The sequence below is a fragment of the Dromiciops gliroides genome, chromosome 6 (assembly GCF_019393635.1).
Source record: "Dromiciops gliroides isolate mDroGli1 chromosome 6, mDroGli1.pri, whole genome shotgun sequence".
NCBI classification, from domain to species: Eukaryota; Metazoa; Chordata; class Mammalia; order Microbiotheria; family Microbiotheriidae; genus Dromiciops; species Dromiciops gliroides.
In genome coordinates this window covers 221,876,468-221,893,354 of record NC_057866.1, presented here as the reverse complement: position 1 = coordinate 221,893,354, position 16,887 = coordinate 221,876,468, and the positions used below count along the sequence as shown (strand labels likewise).

General features: G+C 34.0%; 1 protein-coding gene across 7 annotated transcripts in view; it reads right to left on the bottom strand.

The window, feature by feature from the left end:
* The window catches only part of CAMK2D (calcium/calmodulin dependent protein kinase II delta), a 364,907-nt gene that overhangs the window by 42,846 nt on the left and 305,174 nt on the right, over positions 1–16,887 (bottom strand). For 2 of the 7 annotated variants that reach the window (XM_043969907.1, XM_043969908.1), the window contains exons 10-15: positions 14,790–14,912; positions 13,513–13,596; positions 12,986–13,028; positions 9,604–9,641; positions 4,829–4,888; positions 1,253–1,294 (exon numbers count right to left, since the gene is read on the bottom strand). In XM_043969907.1, the coding sequence (XP_043825842.1) occupies positions 1,253–1,294; positions 4,829–4,888; positions 9,604–9,641; positions 12,986–13,028; positions 13,513–13,596; positions 14,790–14,912 (390 nt within the window). The remainder of the gene's footprint in view (positions 1–1,252; positions 1,295–4,828; positions 4,889–9,603; positions 9,642–12,985; positions 13,029–13,512; positions 13,597–14,789; positions 14,913–16,887) is intronic. The other 5 variants (XM_043969910.1, XM_043969911.1, XM_043969913.1 and 2 more) reach the window with 3 other exon arrangements.

Here is a 16,887-nt window from a genome sequence, read left to right as displayed (position 1 = left end):
ATGCGCTGTAAAACTAAAGTCAAGGATGGAAGCAGAGAGAATACCATGCAACAGCTCTCACAAGGAATGTAGCTAGTGCTATTGAAGCATCCACGCCGGTTGCTATGCTTGGTCTTTCGTTTTTGCAGATGATGAACTTTAATAATAACTTTGGGTTTCTTTCTGTTTGTTTCTTGTTTTAAATTTTGTTTTTCCCCTGTGTGATTGTTTTGACTTCGTGAAGAAGTCAAAGGCAAAATCGTAGATTCTGAAGAAATTCTATATCTAAAATCCATGGCAATGCGGTGATCTAAAATGTTAGCACCACGAGGACTAATATTTTCTCTCTCCTCTTTTTCCATTTTGTGGACTTTAATGTTTGGTTTGTTAAGGTTATGCCAGAGGGAAATTGTAACCTAGATCTTAAACATTATCCTGCGAGAAATATGGCCCATGATTGAATATAGAATTTGACAAAGGATGGCAAAATCTGTTTTCCTCTATAGATGAAATGAGCTATATTACAAATGAATCAGAGATATGTAATGCATTCAGAAATTTTTTCCTTTCATCCTTTAGATACTTATGCAAGTGTAAGTTATTTGTCCCCCCCAACATGCTGAGCAACCACACGATTTATTATTTCAGAGCAGATATAACTGTAGTCTTCTTGGCCTTTAGTTCCTCATTCTGAACAATGAAATTTCTTTTCAGGAAGTGCACATGAGAAGACAAGGAACACATTGTATGGGAGATAAAACTCCCTCGTTCTGCTCAAAGTCATGCAGAAAAACAAATACGTGGAAATTAAAAATGAAACACCTTGACAACAGAACTGATCCAAACTCAAAAGCTACACCAAACCAAGACAATTCCCTGCCAACTCAAGTGTTAAAGTCTTACAGAAAGCTGGATGATATAGCAACAAAATCAAGACTTCCATGCAGAACACATAATCACAGTCTGCTGCATGAACATGCAGAGAGAAAGAAGAACAGATGGAATGACTTCAGATACACAATCATCTTCAGAAAGGCTTCCGGGATAACAAGGGATCTAAGTATACCATTTTTCTTTCAAGACTTTTTTGGGTGTACATTCCTTAAACAAATTAGACCTATTAGGTCATTGGTTTAAAAAAATAAAAGAGAGAGATATGATGAAGATGTTTATATCTCATTCTCAATAATGAATGTATTTTGTTTTGAATCTTCTGTGAAATGTTCTAGCATCTTGTAAAAAATGCAAGATGGAGTTGATTCTTTCTGAATACCTTGTTTCCATCAGGGTTGTGGATTACGGTAGTTTGGGGCTCCTGAGTGAGAACAAAATAGAGAAAGAAACAGTTTGCATTGGTACATTTGTCTTACTAGTGTAAGGGACAGAGCAAAAGGAGCCAACTTAAAAAAGAAAAAAAACCAACAGCCAACAACCATTAACCATGACAAGAGCATAAGCAAAGTTAACCGCTGTCAGAGGTTGCAGTTAACAAGTTCTTGGATGAAAAGTTTTCTGCTTGATCAACTGGTAAAAAAAAATACACCTCCCTAATGTAGCAACATGCAAAAGACCTTATTCATGGCCCAGAGCTACACAAGGCTTTGAAGGGAGGTACTCACTGTTAACAGTTTGACTTTCTCATTTTTAAACTTTAGGGTTTGTACTGTATAAATGTACCTAATAGTGTCAGCCAAATCTTTCCATAATGGACAGTTTATAGAATGAAAAGAAAATGATGATGAACCATATTTCCAACTATAAGGAAAGTGATAGGGGACAAGTGTTTTCACTGTTGTAAGAAAACCTCTGTTGTAAGGGAGCCTCTATCAATTCAGGTTTGTTTATTTTAATGCTACAAAGCAGAGCTTCTCTACTTGTTTTATTTATTGTCTATATTTAAGAGAAAAAAAGTTAACAATGCTGATTAAACTTAAAAATGTGTCATGTCTTTCTGGGGGTGAGTTATTTTTAAACTTTACGTGCACACCTCAGCAGACTAACTCAAAGTGTTGGTTACCTAGAGCAAGGCTTCTTAAACTTTTTTTCCACTCCAAACTCCTTTTTGCACAATAAATTTTCACATGACTATATGTATACATATATATATATGTATATATATGTGTATATATATATACACACACCCATATATACACATGCGTACATGTATATATGTATATGTGTGTATATATGTGTATATATGTATATAATACTGTTGGCAAATTTTTTGCAACTCCCACATTCAGTTATGTGACCCCATATGGGGTTGCAACCCACAGTTTAAGAAGCTAGTGCCTAGAGCACTGAGAGATTACAACTTGCCTGGGTTAGCCAGTATCTATCAGAGAGAGATAAGATGTCCGCAGGTCCTCCTGATTCCACCCACAATGCTTCTCACCTATTTCCAGCTAGAGTCTCTTAAATTCTAAAATTATCATTCATAGAATAGGAACCAAGTACCCTTTGGAAACATTGGAACCTATTTTGATAACTATAGAGAAACAGATTCAAGATTTAGTGAGTATATCCTAAAGGTAAATACACTTAAGAATGAATTAAATAACTCATCCATACTTATTCAAACATGTTCTCCATGTAAGCAAATGTTAGTAAAAATGAGTAGCAAAAGAGGCATCTCTGCTTTAAGTAGATGGAATCTTGCACAGTTTGCCATACAACATTTCCGTAAAGAAAAGGCTACTTTTCCTAATGGTATTTCCGTGATAAAATTAGAAGTGCATTTCCATAGTGCAAAACAATTCTCAATATGGCTCACTGGAAAGATTTTGGAAAGAGGAAATTAATAATGTTACATATGCACCTTTGGACAAGCTGTCCCTGCTCTATGGAATGCTCTCCCCCCTTGCCTGTGCCCCTTGCAACCCCTAGCCCACTATGAGGCGTAGTTTGCATTCCCTAATCCTCCCTCTAGCTCTTATAGTTCTCCCTGCTACCCAAAGTATTTTTTATTAACTTTGTATATAGTTTTTATTTGTTTTTCTGTGTATCTGTTTTCCCACCAGTAGATGATAGTCAGGGACTGTATTCTCTTTGTGAAAGTGTATCTTCAGGGCTTATCTAAATACTTAATATGTAGTAGATCCTTAATAAATACTTGATGAAACATACTTTCAAATAAATTTAAAGAGAGAGAGAGACACAGAGACAGAGAGAGAGACAGAGAGACAGAGAGAGAGAGAGAGAGAGAGAGAGAGAGAGAGAGAGAGAGAGAGAGAGAGAGAGAGAGAGAGAGAAGAGAGAGGAAGTTGAGAGAGTTCAGTCAGTGAAGGCACTTGCCCTAACTATCTGCTGAGGTGGGAGGGCCACGAATGTGGAAGACAGGATGTATTTTCAGACTTCTGCAACGTACTTACTGATCAGTGTTGTGGATTTTTTTTCTCCTGCTCTCTTTCTCTCCTTTTTTTTTTTTTTAACCTTTAAAACTACTATTCATGGTTCTCTGGGAGGGGTAAGGGGAAAGAAAACAAGGACAATTTTGGTGATAAAAAAACGCAGATCTTGATAAAAATTTGTTTTAAAAAATGCTGGTTCCAATGTCAGTTCCATAGCAGGAATGGAACGAACCTATAAGTATTACTATTTTTACCAGGAGTTACAATTTATTTTTCCTTGACGGTCCCTTCCTAACTTTGGACTCTTCTCTCTGTCTCTTGATACTTCGTGACTGATCTGTAGAGACTTGTTCCTGTGTTCAGAGGGCTCTGATTGAAAATTCCTAGGTCCCAAAGATATACCTCTTATGCTTTCCGCTTTTGTTTGAGACTTATAATACTTAATAGAGCTGAACTCCAGTATCATGATTTATCAGAATAATAAGAACTAGCATTTCTATGGCACTTTAAAGTTTTCAAAGTTCTTTGCAAATATCTCCTTTTATTCTCATGACAACATTAGCAAGTAGGTTGCTCTTATTATTCCTAATTACAGACAGCACTACTATATTACATGTCATGCCTGACATTTTTTTTTTAAAGTTTAAGACTTTGGATTATGTAAAATAAAGAATTCTCTACTTTAAAATTTCCCTGAATTTGAAGTAATATATGTCAAGCTTCCTGAGAATGATACTTTAAAAGAAAATTTCCAAGAAGAGAAGTGTTTCCTAGAAATAATTTATCGAAGCACAGTGTGATGTGAGAAACATTCTGAAATTCAGACTTAAAATCCCATAATTTAAATTTGAAGATTAAAAATAATTCAGCGCCTGCCAATTTCCAAAGGATTGAATCGATAACAGCTGATGTTTGCCCAAGTCCTTCTAACAACCAACACTGTTTTATAGTATTATTGTCTGTATTAGAGTGAAACAGTGGAACGTGAAGATTTTTTTCAGACTCAGTACCTTTGATCTCATGAAGAGTAGTCTTTCAAAGCCTTGTTGGATTCCAGATAACATGGAAGCTGGAAATTTGAATAAGGCCTACTTAACTACCATTTAACAATGATCCCCTTAGCTCTCCTTGATGTTATTGACTGGGCCAAGGAAAAAGAATCATCATCTACATATTCCAAGAGCTAAGAGCTTCATCAGGAGAAGAGCTAAGAGCACCAAAGGCAAAATCTATTCCACTTCTAGCACAACATGCAAACAGGACCAGCTACTACCAACATAACTCTCAATAATTCCATGTCCAGTTGAGAAATTTAATAGTCTAATGTTAGAAACATACTGCTGGCTTCCTCACGAAATAAAACAAAAGCAAAAGCAAACTACAAACAGACCACTTAAAAAAATCACATCTTGAAAAGCAAAACAATGGTGAAAACAAGTGAAACAACAGAAAATAGTAAAGAACTTAAGTTTGGGTTGTAAAGAAGAATCCAGGTATACCAGCGCTGGGGTAGGAATATTTTCTTTGGGGCTGGTTACCACGTTGGTTTTGCTGTTGATCTGTAGATATGTAGAAAATAGAAACAGACAAGCCTTAAACCACCTGGTAAGCGAATATCTCTATAACACAGCATGTCTATGTGGAAAATAGACATGGCACTCAAGAGCAACTGAAGATGAAGTCATGAACTTGAAAGAAAGAAACGGCGATGGCTGGCAGGTTTGATGATCAGTTCTAGTCTCTGGTACCCATAGGCTACTTAACAGTATTTGTGATGGCTGCATGATACATCAGGCCTTGGCTGCTTCAGCGAGACACTGTGATGTTAGTGACCAGGCAGAGGGGCTGCAAATTAATGCAATGCCTAGATAACCATTTTAAAACTCTCTGAGTTTGGTTTCCCAGGTTTCACTTGGGCACCTGAATTAAGAGTTCTTCAATTCTCTTTATTCCTGGGCCTGAAGTCAAAAGCAAAATACAGAAGAGAATTTCTCTGGTGAGGCACCATCTGTTTGTTTGCTCTGTGGATAATCCGATTAGGAATTTAAGCTCTCTGTTGAAGTGTGGGCTTTGTCACACCTTAAAAACTGTTAAAGATGAGTTTGCTGCAAGAATAAATTTTCATTTTAAATGGGCATGTTAAACTTAGATAACCATCCCCTTTTTAAGGATATTCTGAATATAAAGTGGATTTTTTTTAATGTTGCTTAAAAGGAAACATTAATCATTTGTTATAGTACCCTTACTATGGTTAACTACTACTTCCCAACATTCTCTCAGCATTCCCTTTAGTCAATCAGTTTGGTCTTAAATTACTCACAGTGCCTAAACTACCAAACTATGATTCAAGCAATTGAAAGGAGGTTGTAACACCTGCAATGGTCCCATAGAGAAAGGAATCTGGTGCGGTGCAATCTTATTATTGTACTGGGAATGAATGGGGGAGGGGGGTGGGTACTGAAATTGTAGTCTAAATTCTCAGATAATTAATACTTTGAAATCCATATATTTACCAAACTGCTTTAAAAACTAGTGAATATAGGTAGAAACTGACATGTTGTTAGGACTCTGGTCTTTTAGTAATTTCATTAATTATTGTGACAAATAAACAAAGCAATGTATCATCTAAAGAAATGCCAAAATATTTTACATAGAATCACATGTGGTGGCTTAAAGGGAATAGTTTCAAGTTTTAGGGTCAAATAAAACAAACAGGTAAAGACCAAACAAACAACATAATCTGACTGGTTTCTTCATACTTCTTGCACAAATTCTTTTGAAACTGCCACTTACCAATGGCAGAAGAGGACAGAAAATGACAAAATTAATTGATAAATGATGGTACTTTGCTCTTCTATATTATGTTGCATTAATACACGCTGTGTGACTGGAAGTGTATTATTGTGTGTGCGTCTTTAACAATATGTAGCAGTGAGTTTGGTGACATGCAAGTAAAGGAAGAAAGACAAAATTCTGCTAGTCTTACTAGGAACTCTTCTGTTTTTGAGTCATAAGTGAAAATTATACTGCAGCTTTTAGTTAAATTTTTATATAACTGATATTTTGTAGTCAAGGTACATAAAAGTCAACATATCAATTTATGCTCTGGCATAAAAGAATTAAAAAAGAGATACCTGAGGCTATTAATGATAGTGGAGCAAAATGCAGGATTTAAGTTAGTACAGATAAAAAGGGAAAAGTGCATAAATGATTTGATATTTAGGAAAAATGCTGGGTAAAAATATAATTGTCTTTTAATCAAATATTGGAGTTTCTTAGGATGAGAGCAGGACAAATAGTCAATAAGTTGTGGATATTATTCTCATGTCACTGGAAAATGAATAGATTTCAAATAAATATTTCTGAGTTGATTTTATTTCTATCTATTTTGAGGCAGAGGAGAATTGATGTTTTTTCACAAAGTGAGATTGCCAAACAGCTCCATTTCAGTCAAAATGGCTCTGTCAGTACACACACATACACACACACTCACACACACACTCACACACACACACACACACACACACACACACACACACACACACACACACACACACACACACAGAGCCAGAACCAGTCATTCTCTCCAGGATGAAAAATAAGGCCCTTCTGTTTTGCTGAGGAATCCTCTAACATGCAGTTTTTTAAAATCACCTATTAAATGAGGGAGCCTTGATCTTCATTCTGAGTAATGTTTAAATGTACTTGAATAAAAATTTTTTAAAAACCAGTAACTTTTTTTCTAACACAAAAAATTAAATATTGGCCATAAAATTAAGTGTGGCCAGACTTGCTATCAAAATATAAAATACTCTTTCTTTAGAAAATAAAAATACTTATTATATGTAAAACTAAAGTTCAAATGAACAGAGATAGGGACTGGGCCCGTGATTCCATTGATAGCAGGAACTCCCATATGAAAAGACTCCCTTTACGTACTCAGTACATACTCTGAAATTTTATAGTCTTATAGATCTGGCTGGCATAGAGAGGTTAAGTTACTTGTCCAAGGCCATAAAGCCAGGAAGCATCAGAAATTAGTCTGTCTGGTTCCAAGACCAGGTCTCTATCTATCACATCATGTTGCCCCTCAATAGAACTAATAAAGCATAGGATCAAAAAAAGAAAAAAAAAAGCCATTGTTTTTATATATGACTTGAATTTCTTTTATATTGAAAAAACCAGCATTTTAAAAAATAATTTTTAAAAACATGAAGCTGGTGTTTAAATAATAACATGAATTTTATAAAGGAGTCCTGATGTTTCTTTCTTTGCCATGATTTAACATTAATATTTAAAATCCAGGAAAAATCCACTAGTGAAGCTTAACCACATTTTAAGTCTTACTTGGGCCTATTTTAAATCCCAGAACAAAGATCCTAAGGCCATGTCTTATGTGGCAGAAAACCTAGACTGTGATGAGGCTGCTTTGTTTAGTTATTTTTTTCGTAAATTGATCATTGGGCGATCTGTTCTCATAGGACAACAGGTGAAACAAACAAATGAACTCTGCTGCAGTCTGTTCATTTTGTCCAATAGAGATCTGGGCTCAGTCTAATCTAGGAAAAATCCTTTCAACATGAAGGAACATACAGCATGAAAGGAAATAACTAAATGTGGCAACAACATTTCTGCCCTTGGTGGCTGAGGTTTTTAAAATTTTGGTCTAAAGAAAGGGAAATAAAACTATTTTGGTGGTACTGTGGATGAGGGTAGTGCTTGTTGGCGATGTGAATCAACACTGAATTTTAAGAGACCTTTCACTTACACTAAAATGTCAATAAACCTGTTTTATTTCTAAAATGTGAATATTTCACAGGAGGAAAAGTCTGGCAGATAAAGGTCCTCACCATCATCTGAACACTCGAACTGGACTTCCTTTTCTGAATTGACCAGTCAAGGAGAAAGGAAAAGAAGAAAATGTGACCGGTTGAATTTAAAGTTGCAAAGCATGGAGTACACAAATACCTTTGTTTTCAGAAAGAAGATCTATGCCACATGAGGTGGGGGAGTTTGGTGGGGAATGCTTTGGAAATTATTCATTCTACATGAGCTTCCTAGTTCAAGTTAAGCCCTTGGTAGTTATTTGATCCCCTGCTTCAGAAAACTGTACAGAAAAACTTCATGGAACATCTAAAACCCTTATTACACTTTAAAATAGCACACATCACATTGGGAACTTCAGATGACAACTGTCATTATTAAAAGATAAATTTAAAACATAAGATATGATTACAGGCCAGTGAGAACAATCCTTGATCCACTAGCAAATCACACCCTGACAAAAAAATAGAAACATTATTGTAACCAAAGTGCTTAAAATGTTTAAAAAAGCGTAAACAGATGATTCATACTTGAACCTATACATTCCAATTATATTACAGATAAATCAGTCTCTGTGTTGTAACTAGAATATAAACTGACCATCATTTGACTTTAGCTACTGGTAGAATCCTAACTTAAAATCAAAAATCTGAAAATTTAGATGGTGAAATGTTTTTCATCTGGGTAGGTGGCTAAGAAAAGGGCTAATCTATTAAGAGACAAAATATTTGTTAAAAAAAATAGAAATGTAATGATGAAGCTAGAGTTTGGTTAAAAGCTAGTTATTATGAAACCAGGTAAAAACTGAAGAAAAAAGGCATGAAACATTATTGATTGTAATTCCATTTGTTTTCTAGGAATCCCTAGAGAAAAGGAAACCAAAATTTGTGTGCAGTTAACTGGCTTCTTGGCTGATTTTCAAAACTTTTACTCAAGGCATTCACCTTGGAAAGGGCCCAAGGTCTTGAGACAGGAGAAGACTAACAACTAGACTTTATGAAAATTCTCTGCTAGCAAAACCTGAAAGATCATGTTTTTTTTCAATCCTGTCCCCCCCCCCACTCCCAGATTATTTAGACCCACTTCAACTGATGAGAAATATATATTATGATGTCTTTTATCAGGATTATCAGTTCATTGCAGTAATTAAAATCAGCAGTGAGACAAAACAGTATTTAAACACCCAGTTTTATGATTTCACAAATAACGTCTAGGTCAAAAATATTTGTGATGAAATCAATGAGTTAAGGCATAATTTTTCTTGTTATTTCTCTAAAAGGGTAAATTACCTCCTTACCTTGATAGACTTAATTATTTAGAATCTAAAGCTGTATACTTCTGCATCATACTGGAAAAAAATCATACCCTACAAAGATGAACTGATATCTGACATTTGAAAAGAAAAAAAAAACAGAGCCTGAAATATTTTGAAAGCATCTGTTAGACTTACCTTTACTCCATCTGCTTTCTTCAACAAACTCTTGGCTGCTGTAAAATGAAGGAAAATTCATTTTCAGTGAGCCATCTAACCAATCAGACCAACACCTGCCTGCCGGCTACCATGTACATTTATCAACTGTACATTGGGAAGCAACTGATTAAAAGATTAATCAATGAAGTATCACTGTTTCTGATTTTGCCACTTGGAATTTAGAACTGAATTCTTCTTTCTTTTTTCTTTTTCTTTTCTTTTTTTTTTTGGGGGGGGCAGGGCAATGAGGATTAAGTGACTTGCCCAGGATCACATAGTTAGTAAGTGTCTGAGGCTGGATTTGAACTCAGGTCCTCCTAAATTCAGGGCCAGTGTGGCACCTAGCTGCCTCCCCCGCTGAATTCTCATTTTTAACTGGTTAAGTTCCATCAGAAATATTTCTCACTTATATTACCATTAGAAGTTGGGTTTTATTTAAGTGCTTTTTGTTTGTTTTGTTTCTGTTTATGAGAAGGGTACTGGATACAGTCATTGGACCACAATACTGTCATCTAAAAAGCTGATTTTATCCTTCAGACACTATGAAGAGAGTGCTCATTCCAACCATAGGAGAACAGTGACCATATCAGGACAATAATTATAGAGTGGGCAAAAACATTACCTTTTCTTTTCATTTCAATTTATAGCTTTAAAACAGGATTTCTTAACACCATCCCACCCTAACCACCCACCCTCAGGTTTTTGCAATGTCCTAGAAATCACACTTTAAAAGCAAGGATATTTTACAATTATTGTGCCAGGAGCAAATTATTTTAAAATTACATTTAGCATCTGTGGTTTTTTTTTCTTTCTAAAATTGTCTGATTCTTTTAAATTTAGGGTGAAATGAAAGGCAAATCTTTGAATGCTTTCAAGGTTATCTAGAATTCATAATGGGAAGGAAAAAACAATTTATTTTAGAACATATAGGCTCAAATGAATAAAAATCCTTTTACTTGATATAAACAATGACCAGGAGACAAAATTTAAGATATGATAAAAACATAATATAAGCCAACTGGAACAGAGAAATTCAAAAGTATAGGACATTATTAGCAGCTTCCCTCCTGATCTCTCCTGTCTTCCACTAAAAGGGCAGTCACCTAAAACTGTGCTGACCCCCAAGGACACAAACATTTAGACTATTGCTAACAGTCAATACATGGAGTGCAAAATAGTCACAAAAATATTGTCATAAGCAGCAATGGTGATCTCAGTTGGTAGCAGCCCTATATGAGAAGCTGAAAAGTGAATTTAATCTCTACAATATAATATCTGGACAAAATAAAGCTTCCTGAATATATGAATTTGAAAGATGAATTACTTGGCTTTATGTTGGGTGTGTGCCATAATCTCACTGCCCCTTTGGTACATGTAGAAAAGATAGCCCCAAGTGTTCATTTTGTATTTGTATATATTTTCAATCTTCAACAATTCTATTAATTTTTAAGAAATTAAACCAACAATAAAACAGTGAATGATTGTGATTGTCTAGAGCTGAAAAACGATTGTTACAGAAACCCGGAGGCAGTTAAATTAGGAAAGCAAACTTAGAATTGCAAGAGCAAGCAGAAAGAAGACAATGGTTTAGGGTGAGCAGGAATTTGGCCTGGGAAATGCAGAGATGTCCCTTTTAGTTACTGTGGACCTTACCTCACAAGAAATATATTCCACATAAAGGAAGAAAAGAAAAAAAAAACACTTTTAACCATATACTTATGGACAAATTACTTTAAAGAACAAGTATTGCAATGAAACAGAATTACTTGGAAATAAAAATGTATTGTCAAGTGCAAGATGTTACAACTGATTGCTATGCTAACTTGTGGACTTGGGAATGATGGATGAGGAGAAATTCTGAAATAATATAAAACCTCTATATTAATTATGATTTGTTTTAGTGTAGTAGGAGATAAGCGATAAAATGTGACAGGAAGAAAAAGGATACTATATGTGGGTGCACACATGTGCATATGACGCAGTCTGTATCAATGATTGTTTAATCACTGCTGAATCAAAAATGTCATATTCATGCTAAAGATGGATATTTAAAAATATTGAGTTTTCACCAAAATGTCCTCTCTAGAGTACCATAAAATGTAGCAAACTAGAATATCACAATAAAATATTAACCTAATTACAGTTGATTACAATATTTATTTCATAATTTAAAACAAAAAATGAGACAATTGAACTCACCCACATAAATGTCAACTATATTAAATACCTGTATATAAAATGGGTAACTAGATGGAGGCAGCAACATGGATTCAAAACACCCAAATTAAAATGACAAACTACATACAATAGACTAACCTAGTCAGCCCTGTTCATTGTGGTGTTTGTTATTCAATTGTTCATCATTTGAAACAGTGTTGAAAACCTCTCTGGAGGAGGTCTTTGGGGGCTTTCATACATGTACATGTATTTAGAATTAGAAAAGTAAGGGAAACGGGATTTGTTCCAATGCCATTTTTTGTTTTGTAATGTCTTAATCAAGAAAGGAGACTAAATGGGAAAAGAGATTTTAATCCTTTACAACTAATTTTTACAACAAAAAATGAAAAAAAAAATATCCCATAGTCTTATTCTAGAAGTCAGTCTAGAAAAACATTACACAAAGGGGTTTTAAAAAAACCCCACCAAAAAACTAAGGAAATTATCTGGATAAGTGAGGTCACAGACCTTTTTTTTTTTCTTCTCTAAAGTATGGACATGACTGAAGTATAATATAGTTTGCTTCTAATCATCTGGATGAGTCAAGACACGTCAACAAGCATTTATGAAGTATTCATTATGTGTGAGGTATTCTGAGCACTGCCCCAAACTTGAGAGAGCCTAAGTTACTTCTCAAATACAAGTTATGTGGGTTTATGTGTTTGTATCTACATATGGATATACATAAATACATATACGTGCATGTGTGTGCATACATATGTGTGTAAACATACATGAATATACATGTGTGTTACACAAACTCTTTCGAGCTACCAAGATACCATGAAATGGTCTGCAAAGATTAATTGTCCCTTCAAAAATGTTTAGGCCAATAAAAATCACACCTCCCAGTAGTAATTTCCATTTTATGGGCTGCCTTAGATGTGACCCCCATACATCTTATTCTTAATTACTTGGCATTTCAGAGTGATATCTTGAAACACATTTATTCCTGACAAAGATTTATTTTGGTTTATCATTTGTGATATATTGCCTGGACCTAAGAAGACAAAAATGGAATAAGTCTTTCTGTCTTAAGGTATGACTGAAGTAATTATATTAATTTTTACATGACTTAAAGTGCAAAATATAGTGCTTCATGAAGTTCTGGTGTATAAAAGAAAATCAGGTCACACACACATACCTGAAAAATTTCTTGTAGCCAGCATAGTTGTGAGAATGGCACCCTGTTAAGGAAGCAAACAGGCATAGTTAAGGTTTACAGTTGCAGATAGATCTCTGTCCTCATATAATCAAACACAGGCAACTTCTCCAATTTTTTTTTTGCTTGAGCTTTCATCATGCATATGGGTTTTCAGATTATCATGGGACACAACTGTTCTTAAAGGATGGAGGAGACTTTTGTTGAAGTGGATACAGTGATTCAATCAATTCTTCCCCCTTTAGCTGGAGAGAGAAGCCCATCTCTTACCCTGTCTGTCTGTCTGTTTCTCATGTGTACATTAAAAATCCTATAGATATTCCATTTGCTCATGATCAAAGAGAAAGTAAAACAGTAACACAATTTTCTGTTCTTCACCAAGTAACATCTATCAGTCATAAAATATTTCTAGAAAAATGTTTCCTTCTCTGAAATAGGTCTTCACAGTTGCTGCTCTGTTGAATATACCTGGAGAAAAATGCCTGCCCTTAAAATTTTAGTTTTCTTACCTTCAGCTTTCTTCTTGCATTGAATTTCTTCAAGCAATCTACAGTTTCCTGTCTGTGCATCATAGAAGCGACAGTAGAACGTTGCTGGAAAAAAATAAAATGATTTTTAACTTTGTGATATATGACATGATTGTAGTATTCTTCTCATATTACTACGTTCACATGAATGGCCTCTTTACCTGTATTGCCATCTTAAAATGATCTAATTAAAAGTTACTTAAGTATTATTTTAAAAAAAACTTCTTCAATAAAACTTATTTCGCATCCTAACATCATCATGAATGTTATTTTTTCTTTGTCTGTGGTACAGTTTACTTTTTACCCCTGCCTTAACTTCATTCAGCACTCCAATTCTATCTTTGCTATATCTATAGATACTTGGAACCTACTTATGACAAGGGCAATTCCTGAAAATATATTCAAGGCTTTCTGTGCTTTCCTATCTACAGAGTTTTTTTTTAAACTTTTCCCTCTGTTTTTAAACTATTGTAACTTTTTAAAACACCACTCTCTGTAAAATGTTTAAATTTATTCCAAAGTTCTAAATGCAATGTAATTAACAGAAAATATCAGTTGGTAACTGAACTTAAACAATTTTATTCTTAACTTCAAGTTATATATTTTTTTAAAAGTGTCATCTTCTTTATCTTCATCATTATCCGTCAGCATTAATGCTATTTCATTTGATCCTCACTTTATCACAAAATGATTCGGAATGTGAATGCCCATATTCATAGGCATGCAGGATAAAAATTTGTTTGGAAATTCATATTAATGCATTGACTGGAATTATTTATTTAGCTACTTTTTGTTGTTGTAGCTATATTTATTATAGCTATATTTGTTTATTAAAGCTGCAGTTATTAAGTATTGTTATTAGGAAGTCACATAATCTATTTGGACCTCATATTCTTTATTTATAAAATGAAGATATTTTCCCAGATAATTTCTAAAGCAATGTCCAGATCTAAAAGCTGCATTTTTATGATCTTTATTTTGTATTTGGTAGGTAATGGAAGGAAATGTGGCAGAGTGAAAAGATCTTTACTCATAACATTCAAATCCAAATGCCAAAATGCCTGCTTACCAAATATCTACAAAATGAGGGAGTTTAAAGGAACGACCTTTAAAATCCCTCCAAACTTTGACGATTTAAAATTCTATGAATTATTTTAAATAGGACATATGTATGCAACTTTTTTTGAATGTGACTCTAATTTTGGAGGATGATACATTTTGCTTTGCAAATGCTGAAGGTTTAAAAAGTCATAACTTACACAGATCCATGGATGTTTCAGTGCCTCAGATGCAGTAATGCGTTTGGCAGGATTGATAGTAAGCATTTTATTGATAAGGTCTTTGGCTTCAGGAGTCACAGTGTCCCACTCTGGTGATGGAAACTTTAAAAATATAAATTTTCAAAAAGAGAAATCATATAACTCAGTTCAACAGAAAGGATAACAAATTCGTCAGATTGAAATTCTGTAAATTTAATTTTCATGGGAATAAAATTCCTTTATAGACACATACAGACATATTTGAAAGAGTAGAGTAACTGTTGAATGAGCACATTCAGCATGGGACAGGTATTTATATAATATATGGCATAATTCTAAAAATGAGAAAATAACTTGAAAGCCCTAGATCTTGAAACACTGTCTTGTCTTTAAAATGACATTTCATACCAATTTTCTAAGAAGCCATTTTCAATATCTCAATGGTGATACCTAATAGTCTCTCATCTTATTTGTATAAGGAAAATAGGGGTTCCTCCTACTTTCAAAAAATCCACAAGAGAGTTGCTGAATGCAATCACACTTCAAAATGTTATTATTAGCTCATTCCAATACTTAATAATCTAACATAAAATGATTTCTTACTTTAGTCTAAACTTTCTATTTAGTCCATTTTCCCTGGGTTGATATTCCACATTTCTTTTCTTCATCTTCACACAAATGGTTAAATAAATCATAGTGCTGTCAAAAGTAGTTGATAGTAGTCTCAGCTGTATGCTAGTGTGTTACCAAGGTTTTGAGGCCAGTTTAAGTTGAGAAAAATTTTTGAAGCTAATCTGATATAGAAGCAGTCACTCTTTTTTTCTCATAACTAAAAAGCTTCTAATATTTTGAAGCATTAACAAAAAAGCAACCCAATAAAGGTAAAAATTAAAAAGGCTATGCATATAAACAACCTTCAAAGTGTATTTTGCTAAAATATGTTTTAGTTTTAACAACGTAATAAAATTGGACTTCTCGTTTTATATGCTTCTTCTTTCTTTTAGATGTAGTGGCCACAATAATTTTTTTTTCTGCTATCAAATCTTTTTTCCCCCTTTTCCCTTCACACTTAACTGTGTCACCCAAGTAGTTAATGGAAATAGAATTATTTTAACCCTGCTTTTGGAATAGCATGAGATAAAAATCAATTTGACCAATAAATACTAGTTCAATCACCTACATTGATAATCTATGCCCATGCTCTTCCATTTATATTTCAGTCTTCAATTTTCAAATGTATTGGGTACTCCGGTTTATTGTGAGATTCGAAAGCTGTTATGCACTTGTGTCTTTTCTTTGTGAGTTGGATGTTATCTTGATGTCAAAATGTCAATCCTGGGCAGCTAGGTGGTGCAATGGATAAAGCACCGACCCTGGATTCAGGAGGACCTGAGTTCAAATCTGACCTCAGACACTTGACACTTACTAGTTGTGTGACCTTGGGCAAGTCACTTAACCCTCACTGCCCAGCAAAATTAAAAAAAAAAATGTCAATCCTTTGTTTCTTAAGGGAATATTTACCTTTTCTAGGACAATGCTTTTGGGATTAAGTTCCTTAACTATAGTCTAGATTCATCTATTACTTTTCAATTTGTGGGAAAAAATCTTATGAAATCAAAATTACTGTTTTTAATATGTGGTGCCTTCCTCTAGCTTTTTAGTAGGATCATATCCTTGTATACTTGATTTATTCTGATGTGAATGGATGAATTAAGTGTAGAGTTCTTTGGTATCCTGTGAATTCTCTTTCTAATATCTCTAGGAATTTTTTTTAATATGATTTACTAAAATACAGTGGAAAGATTACTTTTTATTTCCTTTTCTCAGATTTTGGATAGTCCTTAATCTCTCTACCAGAAACCTTCTGCTTGTGCTGTTTCCAAATCATTTTTAGATAAGTAATTTTCTGGCCTTTATATTCTACTTCTAATGTTCTACCTCCAAGTCTATTTCCCCAATGACATTCATTGTCAACTTATTCCACTGTTGTATTTATATTATTTATGTATATTCCCTCATAATTACATTTCATCTTTTGTCCTAGTAATGATATCTTAGTATATTTTTATTGCTTCTTTTAACTGATTACAGAAGAGAT